The 14,789-nt window shown below is 33.4% G+C and overlaps 1 protein-coding gene across 1 annotated transcript in view; it reads right to left on the minus strand.

Moving 5' to 3' along the window:
- The window catches only part of BRIP1 (BRCA1 interacting DNA helicase 1), a 174,384-nt gene that overhangs the window by 89,076 nt on the left and 70,519 nt on the right, over window positions 1-14,789 (minus strand). The window contains 3 exon segments of the mRNA XM_004434896.3: window positions 6,026-6,187; window positions 12,127-12,267; window positions 12,382-12,547. Of these exon segments, the coding sequence (XP_004434953.1) occupies window positions 6,026-6,187; window positions 12,127-12,267; window positions 12,382-12,547 (469 nt within the window).

Below are 14,789 nucleotides of genomic sequence, written 5' to 3' on the forward strand. Positions count from 1 at the left end.
TCACACACTTTAAAAGAGAAAGATCTCAAATCAATAACCTGATTTTACACCTTAAGGAAATAGAAAAAGAAGAGGAAACTAAACCAAAATTAGCAGAAGGAAGGAAACAATAAAGACTACAGAAGAGATAAACAAAAGGGAAAACAGAAAACAATAGAGAAAATCAACAAAACTAAAAGTTGGTTCTTTGAAAAGATCAAAAAAATTGACAGACTTTTAGCCACATTGACTAAGGGAAAAAAAGGCTCAAATTACTAAAACCACAAAACAAAGTGGGGACATCACTACCAATTTTACAGAAATAAGGATTGATAAGGGAATATCATGAACCATCATGCCACCAAATTGGAAAACCTAGATAAAATGAACAAATTCCTAGAAATAATCTATGAAAATGGAATCATGAAAAAATAGAAAACCTGAATAGACTTAAAACTAGTAAGAAGATCGAATCAGTAATCAAAAACCTTCCAACAAAGAAAATCCCTGGACCAGGTGGCTTCACTGGTGAATTCTACCAAACATTTAAAGAAGAATTAACACAAATCCTACTCAAACTCTTCGAAAAAATTAAAGAGTACTAAAGTATTAAAGAATACTTGCTAACTTATTCTCTGGGGCTAGTATTACCCTGATAGCAAAGGCAGACAAAGACACTATAAGCAAAGAAAACTACAGACCAACATCCCTTTTAAATGTTGATGCAAAAATCCTCAACAAAATACTAGTAAACCACATTCAGCAACATACTAAAAGATTATACACCACGACTAATTTATTCCCAACATGCAACTGTGGTTCAACATATGAAAATCAACCAATGTAACACACAACATTAACAGAATGAAGGACCAAAAAATCATATGATTATCTCAACTGATGCAGAAAAAAACATCAGTGACAAAAAACAATCAATAACCTAGGGACAGAAGGAAATTTCCTTAACATGATAAAGCAATAAATGTAAAACCACAGCTAATATCACACTTAACAGAAAAAGTCAAAGATGCTAGCAGCCACTACTTCTATTCAACATAGTAGTGGAAGTTCTAGCCACAGTAATCAGGCACAAAAAAAAAAAAAAAAAAGAAATAAAAGGCATCCAAATTGGAAAGAAAGAAGTAAACTGATCTCTGTTTGCAGATGATATGATCTTATAAATAGAAAACCCTAAATAGTCCACAAAAAATTTTAGAGCAAATTCAGCAAAGTTGCCAGATACAAAATCAATACACAAAAATCAGTTCCATTTCCATACAGTAGCAATAAACAACTCAAAAAGGAAAGTAAAAAAAATTTCCATTTGAAATAGCATTAAAAAGAAAAAAACACTTAGGAATAAATTTCACCAAGGAGGTGAAAGATTTGTACACTGAAAACCACTAAACACTGCTGAAAAAAATTAAAGAAGACATAAATCAATGGAAAGACATCCTATGTTCATGGATTGGAAGACTTAATATTATTAGGATGACAATCCTACCAAAGCAAAATACAGATGCAATGCAATCCTTATCAAAATCCCAATGACTTTCTTTTGCAGAAATAGAAAAACTCATCCTAAAATGCATAACGAATCTTGAGGAACTCCAAATAGCCCAAAACAACCTTGAAAAAGAACAAAGTTGGAGGATTCACACTTCCTGATTCCAAAACTTAGTGCGAAGCTAAAGTAATCAAAACAATAATGGCATAAGGACAGATATGTAGACCAAAGGAATAGAATAAAAGTCCAGAAATAACCCCTTGCATATATGGTCAAGGGATTTTCAACAAGGGTATCAAGACCATTCAATGGAGAAAAAAAGAGTCTCTTCAACAAATGGTGCTGGGAAAATTGGATATCCACACACACAAAAATGAAGTAGACCATATATTTATATAGTACATATATTTATATATTACACCATATATAAAAATTATCTCAAAATGGATCAAAGAGCTATTAGTAACAGCTAAAGTATTTAAACCCTTAGAGAAAACACATGGGAAAATCTTCACAACACTGGATTTGGAAATGATTTCTTGGTTATGACATGAAAAGCAAAAATAACAAAAGAAATAGAGATAATTGAACTTCATCAAAATTTAAAACTTTCATGCATCAAAGGACACCATTAACAGAGTGAAAAGACAACACCTAGAATGGGAGATAATATTTAAAAAGCATATATCTGATAAGGGATTAATATCTAGAATATATAAAGAACTCCTACAACTCAACAATAACAACAACAACAAAACCTACTTAAATATGAGGAAAGGACCTGAATAGCCATTTCTCCAAAGAAGATATACAAATGGCCAATAAGTACACGAAACACCACTAGCCATTAGGGAGATACAAATCAAAATGACAAGGAGATACCACTTCATCCATTAGGATGGTTATTATCCAAAAAACAGAAAATAACAAATGTTGGTAAGGATGTGGAGAAATGGAAACCTTTGTGCATTGCTGGTGGGAATCTAAAATTGTACAGTCATTGTGGAAAACAGTATGTCAGTTCCTCAAAAAGTTGTACACAGGGCCGGCCCCATGGCTTAGTGGTTAAGTGCATGCGTTCCGCTGCCGGCGGCCCAGGTTCGGATCCCGGGCACGCACCAACACACCACTTCTCCAGCCATGCTGAGGCCACGTCCCACATACAGCAACTAGAAGGATGTGCAACTATGACATACAACTATCTATTGGGGCTTTGGGGGAAAAATAAACAAATAAAATTATAAAAAAAAAAAGTTGTACATAATTATTATATGATCCAGCAATTCCATTTTTAGGTGTATATCTAAAAGAATGGAGCAGGGGCTCAAACAGATAATGGTATACCAATATCCATAGCAGCATTATTCACACCAGCCAAAAGGGGGAAACAAACCAAGTGACCATCAACAGATGAATGGATAAACAAAATGTGGTATATACATAAAATGGAATATTATTCAGGCCTAAAAACGAATGAAATTCTGATACATCCTACAACATGAATGAACCTTGAAAACATTATGCTAAGGGAAATAAACCAGACACAAAAGGTCAAATATGCAATGATTTCATTTATATGAGGTACCTTAAATAGACAAATTCTTATAGATAGAAAGAAAAGAAGTTACCAGAGACTGTGGTAGGGCGTCTGGGGAGCTACTCTTTCATGGCTACAGAGTTCCTGTTTGGGATGATGAAAAAGTTCTAGAAATGAATAGTGGTTATGGTTCCATAAATTTCAAATATATTTAATGCCACTAAACCATACACTTAAAAACAGTTAAAATGATAAATTTTATGTTACGCATATTTTACCACAATAAAAAAAAGAAAGAACAATAAATGTCAGAGGACTAGATGAAAGATTTGAGAAGTCTCTAAGGTGTGGAACTGGAAAGTGAGGAGAAGTGGGGCAGGGAACTGTTCTTTTGCATTATAATCATTATTATTATTTAATTATGTATAAGAACTAATTTGATAACAAATTAAACTTTTAAAGCTTCAAAAAAAGAAATTACAATAACTCAGCAAAAGAAAGACTGGGGAAATTTTTTACAGTATGTATTATAGAGAGTTAATATCCATGTGACATATTAAAAGTCCATTCAAATCAACTAAAAAGGTAATAGAGCATAAACAGACAATAAAAAATTTTTCTAAATAAAACCCACAGAACAATCAATCTCACTATCAGTCAAAAAAATAAATGAAAACAAAAACAAAAAATGTTTTTTTTTTAACCTTTTGAATCATTTTATTTTTTTTGTTGTTTATTGCGGTAACATTGGTTTATAACATTGTATAAATTTCAGGTGTACATCATTACACTTCTATTTCTGCATGGATTACATCATGTTCACCACCCAAATACTAATTACAATCCATCATCACACACATGTGCCTAATTATCCCTTTCACCTTCCTCCCTCCCCTCCTCCCCTCTGGTAACCACCAATCCAATCTCTGTCTCTATGTGTTTGTTTGTTGTTGTTATTATCTACTACTTAATGAGCGAGATCATACAGTATTTGACCTTCTCTCTCTGACTAATTTCACTTTGCATAAACACAAAATATGTTTGAAAGCTTATTTTCTGTATCTTTTTGAACTTTTTTAGTTGAAAAAGTAGAAGCAGAAAAATAATCCATTCATTATGCCAATTTACAAATCTGCTAAAAAATATATTTAAATGTAATAGTCTTTGTAGTCACCCAACAATTAATAGTTGATTTCAGTAACTATAAAATTAATAGTTATTTATACTCTAAAAAATTACATTAGGAAGTGACATTCCATTTATATTTAGCGTAGTTACTTTCCTTCTATCAAGTGATATATTTCACCTCAATGTATTAAAAATTAGAATATATTTTTAAATTACCGAAACTGGCTAACAAAAATTATATCATTTAAGAACACTGGTACCAGAAGGTATGGTGCATTGTTTAACAAACAGGCTGTTTTCTTTTACGCCGTAACTTTTTCATTGACAATTATTGTCATTGTCCATTTAAGTAACTGTACATTAGATTTAGTTCTCCTCTATATATACCAAGAAAAAAACCATACTAAGCCACTTCCTATCGTATAAAGAATCGTTCTGACCATGTCTTTGTAGCCTAGCAAAAAATGAAATGGTTCATTTACTCAACTGGGCATTTCCTAGCTTCCTTTTTGTGACTGTGATTTGAAAATATAAAAAGGTTTTATTAATGTGTTGAGATTTTGCTTTTCTTTAGTGCTAGGCTTAATCATTAGTTTTCCTTAAACATAACTATTTGGTATAGATGTTCACACTCTGGAATAAATATTGCTTTCTATGAAGAATTTTTAAGATGTTTATGTTCATTTCATTTTCAGATATTCTTATAAGAAAAACTATATGATTAAATTTCTTCCGAAAGCAATTCTTTCTCTTTATCTACAGGAGGACTAATTTACTGCATCTCTAGCTAACAAAGTATGTGGCTTAGCCCCGTTCGGGCTGCTATAACAAATTACTCCAGACTGAGTAGCTTATACACAACACAAATTTATTGCTTACAGTTCTGGAAGCTGGAAAGTCCAAGACCAAGGCACCAGCGTGGTCACGTTTGGTGACAGCCCTCTTCATGGTTCATAGTTGACACTCTCTTGCTGTGTCCTCACACGATGGAAGGGGCAAGGGATCTCTCTGGAGCCTCTTTTATAAGACACCAATCCTATTCATGAGGATTCTATCCTCATGACTTAAGTACCTCCCAAAGGCCCCACCTCCTAATGTCTAATCACCTTTAGGGGTTTGGATTTCAACGTATAAAATTTGGGGGGAGGGGGACACATTCAGACCATAGCAGTATGTATACATATGGAAAGACAGTAGGAGAACCAAAAGTATCAATGTTGTCATTCAGATATATTACTTATTTATGCTACTATCCTTACATATATAACTTCCTAAAAAAAAAGAAAAGGGAATGCCACTTCTCTACATTGAAATTTGGCTTAGATTTTGATAAAAGTATGATATCACTCTCAGGAATTATATGTAGTTTTAATGCTTTGAATATTAGGAGGGCTAAAGTACACTATATAACTCAATTTACTTGAGAACATATTATTAAAAACCAGAGTGACTATAAGAACAAGAAAAAAAAATCCTTTCTTCTAGCCAAATACATGAAATAAAAGATGGGCAACAGAGAAAACTTGACTTTAGATTCAGATTTCTGAAACATTCACAAGTGTAATTTATTAAAGTGAAAAATGCTCCTTTTTCCTTCAACTATGAAAATATCACGCTGCCTCTAGGAATAAAAATCACATACACATAAATAGTCCTCTTATATAACTAACATTGCTTGAAGCCTTTTAGTCTTTAGACTTTCAAGTAAAACAGTGATAGAATAATCAGGCAGTACCATAATCAATAAATAAGTAAAACAATATATAATGTTTAGAAAACTATAATTCCCCTATTGCTTCTGCCCCTAGGAAGCTTATCATGGAAAGCCCACAGGATTTTTTTATAGGCAAAAGAAACAATAAATATTCCCTTACCTTGTAAGATGGCAAGAAACACAAAATTCCTTGGCTCACAGTCTGGCACACAGATAACAAAAGTGTTCCCACTTCATCCTGGAACTCAAATGTTTCCGTGTGCTGGAAGGTAGCACAAAGATTCCGACCACTGGGGCCCGACCCAATAGTGCCAACCCAAACCTAGAATATAAATATGTCAGTTAGAGTTAAGCCTAAACTAGGCAGGCAAATTAGCATTTAGTTGGGAGCCTTAATTACGTGTATGTTAAAAGAAGGTCAATCAACAAGTTTAGAGGAAACTTATTTTTAAATTGTGGGGTTTTTTTTTCCATTATCTTTAATTAATCATATATAGATTTAATTTATAGAAGTTTTACTTTAGGCAGACCACCGAATTCTCTTAGCATGAAAGCAAAAAGGGTTTTACTTACCTATTTCCTCAACAGCTTTGCAAAATTAAGCATGTAACAAAATTTTGTTGGATGATGCGAACAAATAAAATGAATAAATCAGAAATGATTTCAAAATATTAGAGGTGAGGGCTGACATGATCTGCTTTAGGTAAGTCTCTGAAACTCAACTAGGACAAGAACTACTCTTCCATAAATACACTGGTACTCAAAGATCTATGGTCATAGAAAATCAGACCCATCAACTTTCACAGTATCTACAATTCCTCTACATCCATACAGATCTAGTCTTAGTGTAGTTAATTTGAATAAAAGAAAGAATAAACTTTACTAGTAATCTAAAGACAATATACAAGCAATTAAGGTTGTTGAAAAGTGTAATAGTCCTATGTTTAAAAATGATGTATGAGATTGAGGTACATTTTTCAAGATGACATCTGATGGACACCAGTTTAACCAACTTTCAACCAAATGATCAACTAGTAATAAGACAAACCGATATTATGTGTTTCCTGAAATGATGCAATGGGAAGTAACAATATCACCAAATAGTATTCTTACCAAACCGTTTAACCTGAATCTTATCATAAAGAAACAATCACATAAATCTTGATTATAAGACATTCCTCAAGACAATTGGTGACTTGAATTCTTAAAAATGTCATGAAAGACAGAAAAAAAGCACAAGAAAACTGTTTCAAAGACTAAAGACACATAAAAAACAAATGCAACATATAATACCTGACTGGATCCTGGATCAAGAATAAGAAAAATAAACAAGTATAATGGGAATAATTGGAGAAATATAAATATTGGTTCTATTGCATCAGTATTAAATTTCTTGGGTATGATCATGGTATTGTGTTTACGTAGGATTATGTACTTGTTCTTACGAGAGACAAGCCAAACTATTAAGAGCAAAGTGTTACGATGTCTACAAATTACCTTCTAATAGTTTATCCCAAAATGTGCTTTTTGGATATACATACATACATATGTAATGTAACTGTTTACATTTTTCAATAATGTAACTGTTTACATTTTTCAATATTCCTCTTCTCTCTCTTTCTCTCATATATGCCTAAACTAGGCAGGCAAATTAGCATTTAGTTAGGAGCCTTAATTATACGTATGTCAAAAGAAGATCAAGCAACAAGTTTAGAGGAAATTTATTTTTAAATCATTGGAGGTTTTTTCTATGCAAAATGTTAATAATCGATGAATCTAGGTGAAAGCTACAAAGACGCTCACTGCATTAACACTATTTTTTCTACTTTTCTGAAGTTTCTAATTTTTTTTTTAAAAAGTTGGGGAAATCATGAAGTATCTCAACATAATAAAGGCCATATATGACAAACCCACCACCAACATCATACTCAACAGTGAAAAACTGAAAGCTATCCCTCTAAAAACAGGAACAAGACAAGGATGCCCACTCTCGCCACTCTTATTCAACACAGTATTGGAAGTCCCGGCTAGAGCAATTAGGCAAGAAAAAGAAATAAAAGGGATCCAAATTGGAAAGGAAGAAATAAAACTGTCACTATTTGTGGATGGCATGATTCTATATATAGAAAACCCTAAGGAATCCACCAAAAAACTATTAGAAATAATTAAATTATATAGTAAAGTTTCAGGGTACAAAATCAACATACAAAAATGAGTTGCATTTTTATACACTAACAATGAACTAGCAGAAAGAGAAATCAAGAATACAATCCCATTTACAATCACAACAAAAAGAATAAAATACTTAGGAATAAATTTAACCAGGAGATGAAAGACCTATACACCGAAAACTATTAAGACAATACTAAAAGAATTTAAAGAAATGTAAAGATATTCCATGCTCATGGATTAGAAGAATAAACATAGTTAAAAAGTCCATATAACACAAAGCAATCCACAGATTCAATGCAATACCAATCAGAATCCCAATGACATTCTTCATGGAAGTAGAAGAAACAATCCTAAAATTTATATGGAACAACAAAAGACCCCGAATAGCCAAAGCAATCCTGAGAAAAAAGAACAAAGCTGGAGGTATCACAATCCCTGACTTCAAAATATACTACAAAAGGTACAGCAATCAAAACAGCATGGTACTGGCAGAAAAACAGACACACAGATCAATGGAACAGAATTGAAAGCCCAGAAATAAAACTACACATCTATGGATGGCTAATCTTCGACAAAGGAGCCAAGAATATACAATGGAGAAATGAAAGTCTCTTCAAGTGTTGGGAAAACTGGACAGTCACATGCAAAAGAATGAAAGTAGACCATTATCTTCTGCCATACATAAAAATTAACTCAAAATGGATTAAAGACTTAAAGGTAAGACCTGAAATCATAAAACTCCTAGAAGGAAACATAGGCAATAAGGCTCTTTGACATTGGTCTTAGCAGTATCTTTTTGAATATCATGTCTCCTCAGGCAAGGGAAACAAAAGAAAAAATAAACAAATGGGACTACATCAAACTAAAAAGCTTCTGCACAACAAAGTAAACCACCAACAAAACGAAAAGACAACCCACCAACTGGAAGAAAATATTTGCAAATCATACATCCGACAACGGGTTAATTTCCAAAATATATAAAGAACTCATACAACTCAACAACAAAAAAACGAACAACTTGATCTAAAAATGGGTGGAGGATATGAACAGACATTTTTCCAAAGAAGATATACAGATGGCCAAGAGGCACATAAAAAGATGTTCAACCCAAGTGTCCACCAACAGATGACTGGCTAAAGAAGATGTGGTATATATACATACAATGGAATGCTACTCAGCCATAAAAAAAGAAAAAAATCGTCCCATTTGCAACAACATGGATGGACCTGGAGGGTATTATGTTAAGTGAAATAAGCCAGACAGAGAAAGACAAACACTGAATGACTTCACTCATATGTGGAATATAAACTAACACATGGACAGAGAGAACAGTTTGGTGGTTCCCAGGGGGAAGGGAGTTGGGGGATGGGCACAAGGGGGAAAGGGAGTTAGCGGGTGGGCACAAGGGGTAAAGGGGTGCATTTATATGGTGACTGACAAAAAAATAATGTACAACCAGAATCTCACAATGTTATAAACTATTATGACATCAATAAAAAAGTTTAAAAATGAGAAATTGAAAAAAAAAAGATGTTCAACATCACTAATTATTAGGGAAATGCAAATAAAAACTACAATGAGATATCACCTCATATCCATCAGAATGGCTATTATTAAAAAGACAACAAATAACAAGTGTTGGAGAGGATGTGGAGAAAAGGGAACCCTGATACACTGCTGGTGAGAATGCAAAGTGGTGTAACTACTATGGAAAACAGTATGGAGATTTCTCAAAAAATTAAAAATAGAAATACCATATGATCCAGCTATTCTACTTCTGGGCATTTATCCAAAGAACATAAAACACGAATTCGAAAAGATATATGCACCCCTATGTTCACTGCAGCACTATGCATAATAGCCAAGTCTTGGAAGCTACCTAAGTGCCCATTAACAGATGAATGGATAAAGAAGATGTGGTGTATATATACACAATGGAATACTACTCAGCCACAAAAAAGATAAAATCATGCCATTTGTAACAACACAGACGGAACTTGAGGGTATTATGCTAAGCGAAATAAGCCAGACAGAGAAAGACAAATACCGTAGGATTCCACTCACATGTGGAAGATAAAACAAACAGACACATAGATACAGAAAATAGATTGGTTGTTACCAGAGTGGATGGGGAAGGGGGATGGTGAAAGGGGTAAAGGAACACATATGTATGGTGACAGATGGAAACTGCATTGGCAGTGAACACAATGTAGTCTACACAGAAGCTGAAATACAATGACATTCACCTGAAATTTACATAATCTTATACACCAATGTGACCTCAATAAAAAAAAAAAGTTGGGAAAATCAATGAATGAATGGACAAACAAAATGTGGTATATACATACAGATGATGGAATATTATTCAGCCTTAAAAAGGCAGGAAATGCTGACTCATGTTACAACATGGATGAATCTTGAAGACATCACGCTAAGCAAAATAAGCTAATCACAAAAAGAAAAATATCTTATAGTCTCACTTATATGAGGTATCTAGAGTAGCCAAATCCATAAAAACAGAGAGTGGAGGCCAGGCCGGTGGCGTAGCACTTAAGTGCACACACTCCGTTGCGGTGGCCCAGGGTCCGTAGGTTCTGATCCCGGGCGCACACCAACGCACTGCTTGTCAAGCCACACTGTGGTGGTGCCTCATATAAAGTAGAGGGAGATGGGCACGGATGTTAGCCCAAGGCCAATCTTCCTCAGCAAAAAAAGAGGAGGACTGGGATCGGATGTTAGCTCAGTGCTGATTTTCCTCACAAAAAAAAAACAAAGAGTAGAATGGTGGTTACCAAGGGCTGGGAGGAGCAGGGAATGGAGAATTGTTGTTTAATGGGAATAGAATTTCAGTTTTGCAAGATGAAAAAGTTCTAGAGATTGGTTGTACAACAACATGAATATACTTAACAAGATTGAACAGTAAACTTAAAAATGGTTAAGATGGTAAATTTTACATTATATGTATTTTACCACAATTAAAATAAAAAATAAATTTTTAAATAGTTGGGGGAAAATATTATAGTATAACAGAATTCAGCTGAACAACTAGCACTATTATTATTATTATAATTCAGTGACATTACAGGTTAAACGAGCTTTTGTGCACTAGACTGAGAACATAGAGCCCATATTCTTATGAGAAAATATATGCTAAATTTAATAATGACTTCCCATATTTATCTGAGTCTCTAAAGAAAGCAACTTGAAAATGTGGAACATGTATTTTTCCTTTGCTATAGTTTATAGCAATGTTTCTACACAGGAGCACACCGGCATTTTGCAAAGCATAATTCTTAATTACACAGGAGCTTAGTATTCAAGGACTCCATCTACTAAATGCCAGTAGTTCCTCCCAAGTAATTGTGAGAACCAAAAATGTCCCCACAAATACACCTTGGTTGAAAACTACAACTTTATAAAGAACTAGAATTGTGTTAGGCACAAAGGAGGTGTTAAGCATGTAGCTAACCACTTTAAATTACTTCATAAAAAGAAGCAGAAGGCAGACTGACAAATGACAATTCAAATGTTCCTAGGAAAACTAAAATAACATTTATATGATAGTGTTATGAAAAATTAAAATCTTAAGTCATAGGACTCATAAGAGTACTTCTACTTCATCTCAGATATTCAAACATGTGCTGAACACATGCTAACTAATGCCAGGTATTAATCTAGGTGCAGTGGAAGAATGGGGATGTAAAAAGAAGAATAGGATACACCATAGTCTAATGGAAAAGAGAAACACATGAACAAATAATTATACAATAGGAACTATGGTAAAGAAGTTGAATTTTTGTTTTGTCTTTAATTTTCATAAGAAAACTAAAAAATATTTAAATGAGGAAATTGCAATATAGTCTTTGCATCCAAGGTGTATATTTTTACTCAGTGGGTTGAAGGAATGCTATTTAACAGTATTTCCTTTTTTTACATTATCAAGTAGCTGACAGATTTTCTTTTGTTCTAAAACTGAAACGTCGAATTTCCTATCAGGATTGATTTATTAGTACTTCAGGTACATTCTAATTTGTTTATATAGAATTATATTGAGGTAAAAAGACTGAAAGCCTTCAAAAAAAAACTAACCTGTGAGTTATCAATGACATGATTAGCCTCCAGTTGGATAGTGAATGTAACACCAAGTTCTGATGAGAAGGATTTCATTGGTGATAGTGTCCCAGATGTTAAAACAATTGTCCAAACTTTGCCATTAATATCTGAAAAGGCCTAAAAGAAAACATTAGATACATAAAATCATCTTTAAAAGAGTCAAATACATTTATTTAATTGTTGGTATTGAGTAAGAAGACAGAATTTTCATTTACAACATGATAAATTTACCACAGCTGGATTTAAGCACCAAAAGTTCAGCACACGAACTGCAGTTTTCTGTCGTAAACGTTTCTTATTTTTTGGTAGAGCAAAGAATCCATTTTTATCTGAAGTATCAGCCTGATTTATCCAAGAGTAAGTCTGTTGAATAGCAACTTTATAATCATCTGCAAACCTAGATGAAAATAAAATGGTAAGTAAATGGCAAAACTTTATAAAATATATAATGTCTCAGCTACATACAATATAAAAACTGATTATACTAAAACTAAATTGAGAGTCCTGGTATGTTCTCACTCAAAGATAACAATCTCACCACCAGCAACCCCCACGACGAATTAAATTCAGTAATTCTGATACAAAATAAGCCATTAAATCTTAGAATCAACCCCCTCTTACACAGATTAGATATCACCAACCATTCAACCCTTACCAATTTCCACTCCTATGTTCAAACACTGCATAAATCATGGCAGAGTCAGAATTAAAATGCAGGCCTCCTAACTCCTAGTCTAGAGCTCTTTGCACTCTAGGTTAAATCATTAATTACAAAACAGATGACTGTATTATTGTTAAAGAAACTAAAATGTGATTTATATTTTCCTATTACATGAGAAAACAGAAAGACAATTTTTACTGTTTTAAAAATACAGGAAACTAATTCTAAAATTTTTAAGTTCCTTTAAAATCTGGGTCTCAGTCTTCATCTATTTTTAATGAAGGTACTGAACCAGATGATCTCTGTGATTCCATCCAGCTTATAATTTCTTTCAATAAGAGGCTATAAATGCCTAGGCTTAAACAGAATAAAATATGGTATTCTCTATCATCCTCACAATAATACTGACTGTTAATTTCGCTCTTAGATCAAAGTTCAAGTCAGGGACTCTATAAGCTGTGCAAAGAATTTAATAAAAATACTGGGAGCTAAAAACTATAAAACTCTTAGAAGAAAACATAGGAGAAAATCTTCATGACATCAGATTTGGGCATGTTTCTTGGATATACCAAAAGCACAAAAAACAAAAGAAAAAACAAATGAATTGGACTTGATCAAAACTTAAAAACTTTTATACATCAAAGGACACTATCAAGAGAGTGAGAAGACAACCCAAAAATGAGAGAAAATATTTATAAAGCATATATCTGATATGAGATTAATATATAGAATATATAAATAACTCCTACAACTTAATAAAAATACCAACAACAAAAAAACAAATTCAAAAATGGGTAAAGGACTTGAATAGACATTTCTCCAATGAAAATATACAAATAGACAATAAGCACATGAAAATATGCTCAACATCTCTAGCCATTAAGGAAATCAATTAACCATTAAATCAAAACCACGAGGAGACACTACTTTGTATTGATTAGGATGGCTATTACCCAAAAAACGGAAAATAACAAATATTGGCAAGGACGTGGAGAAATTGAAACTCTTGTGCATAACTATGGGAATCTAAAATGTGCAGTTGCTATGGAAAATAGTATGTTGGTTTCTCAAAAAGTTAAATACAGAATTATCATCTGATCCTGCAATTCCACTGTTAGGTATGTACCCAGAAGAAACTGAAAGCAGGGACTCAAACAGTTACTTGTATATCAATGTTCACTGCAGCATTATACACAATAGGTAAAAGGTGGAAACAAGGCCAGCCTGTGGTGTAGTGGTTAAGTTCGCACACTCCGCTTCGGCAGCCCGGGGTTCATGGGTTCGGATCCCACGCACAGACCTAAGCACCGCTCGTCAAGCCACGCAGTGGTGGCGTCCCACATATAAAATAGAGGAAGATGGGCACAGATGTTAGCTAAGAGCTAATCTTCCTCAGCAAAAAGAGAAAGATTGGCAACGGATGTTAGCTCAGGGCCAATCTTCCTCACCGAAAAAAAAAAGGGGGGGGGTGGAAACAATCCTAATGTCCATCAACATAAGAATGGATAAACAAAATGTGATATACACATACAATTAAATATTTTTCATCCATAAAAAGGAATGACATTCTGATATATGTTACAACATGGATGAACCTTGAAAACACTACGCTAGTGAAACAAGCCAGACACAAAAGAACAAATATTATATGATTCTACTTATATGAGATACCTAGAAAGTACAAATCCATAGAGATGCAAGTGGAATAGAGGTAATCAGAGGCTGTGCGGAGAGGGAAATGGGATATATTGTTTCATGGGTAAAGAGTTCCTGTTTGGGATGAAGAAAAAGTTCTGGAAATGGATATTGATGATGGCTGCACAACAATGTGAATATACTTAATGCCACTGAAATGTACACTTAAAAATGGTTAAAATGGTAAATTTTATGTTATGTATATTTTACCATAATATAAAAAACACTAAAAAAAATACTGGAACCAGGGAGTACCATAACTTAACAAGAGGTAGTATGTGAG

This window comes from Ceratotherium simum, chromosome 16 (genome assembly GCF_057802395.1).
Source record: "Ceratotherium simum simum isolate JZ-2026a chromosome 16, ASM5780239v1, whole genome shotgun sequence".
Lineage (NCBI taxonomy): Eukaryota > Metazoa > Chordata > Mammalia > Perissodactyla > Rhinocerotidae > Ceratotherium > Ceratotherium simum.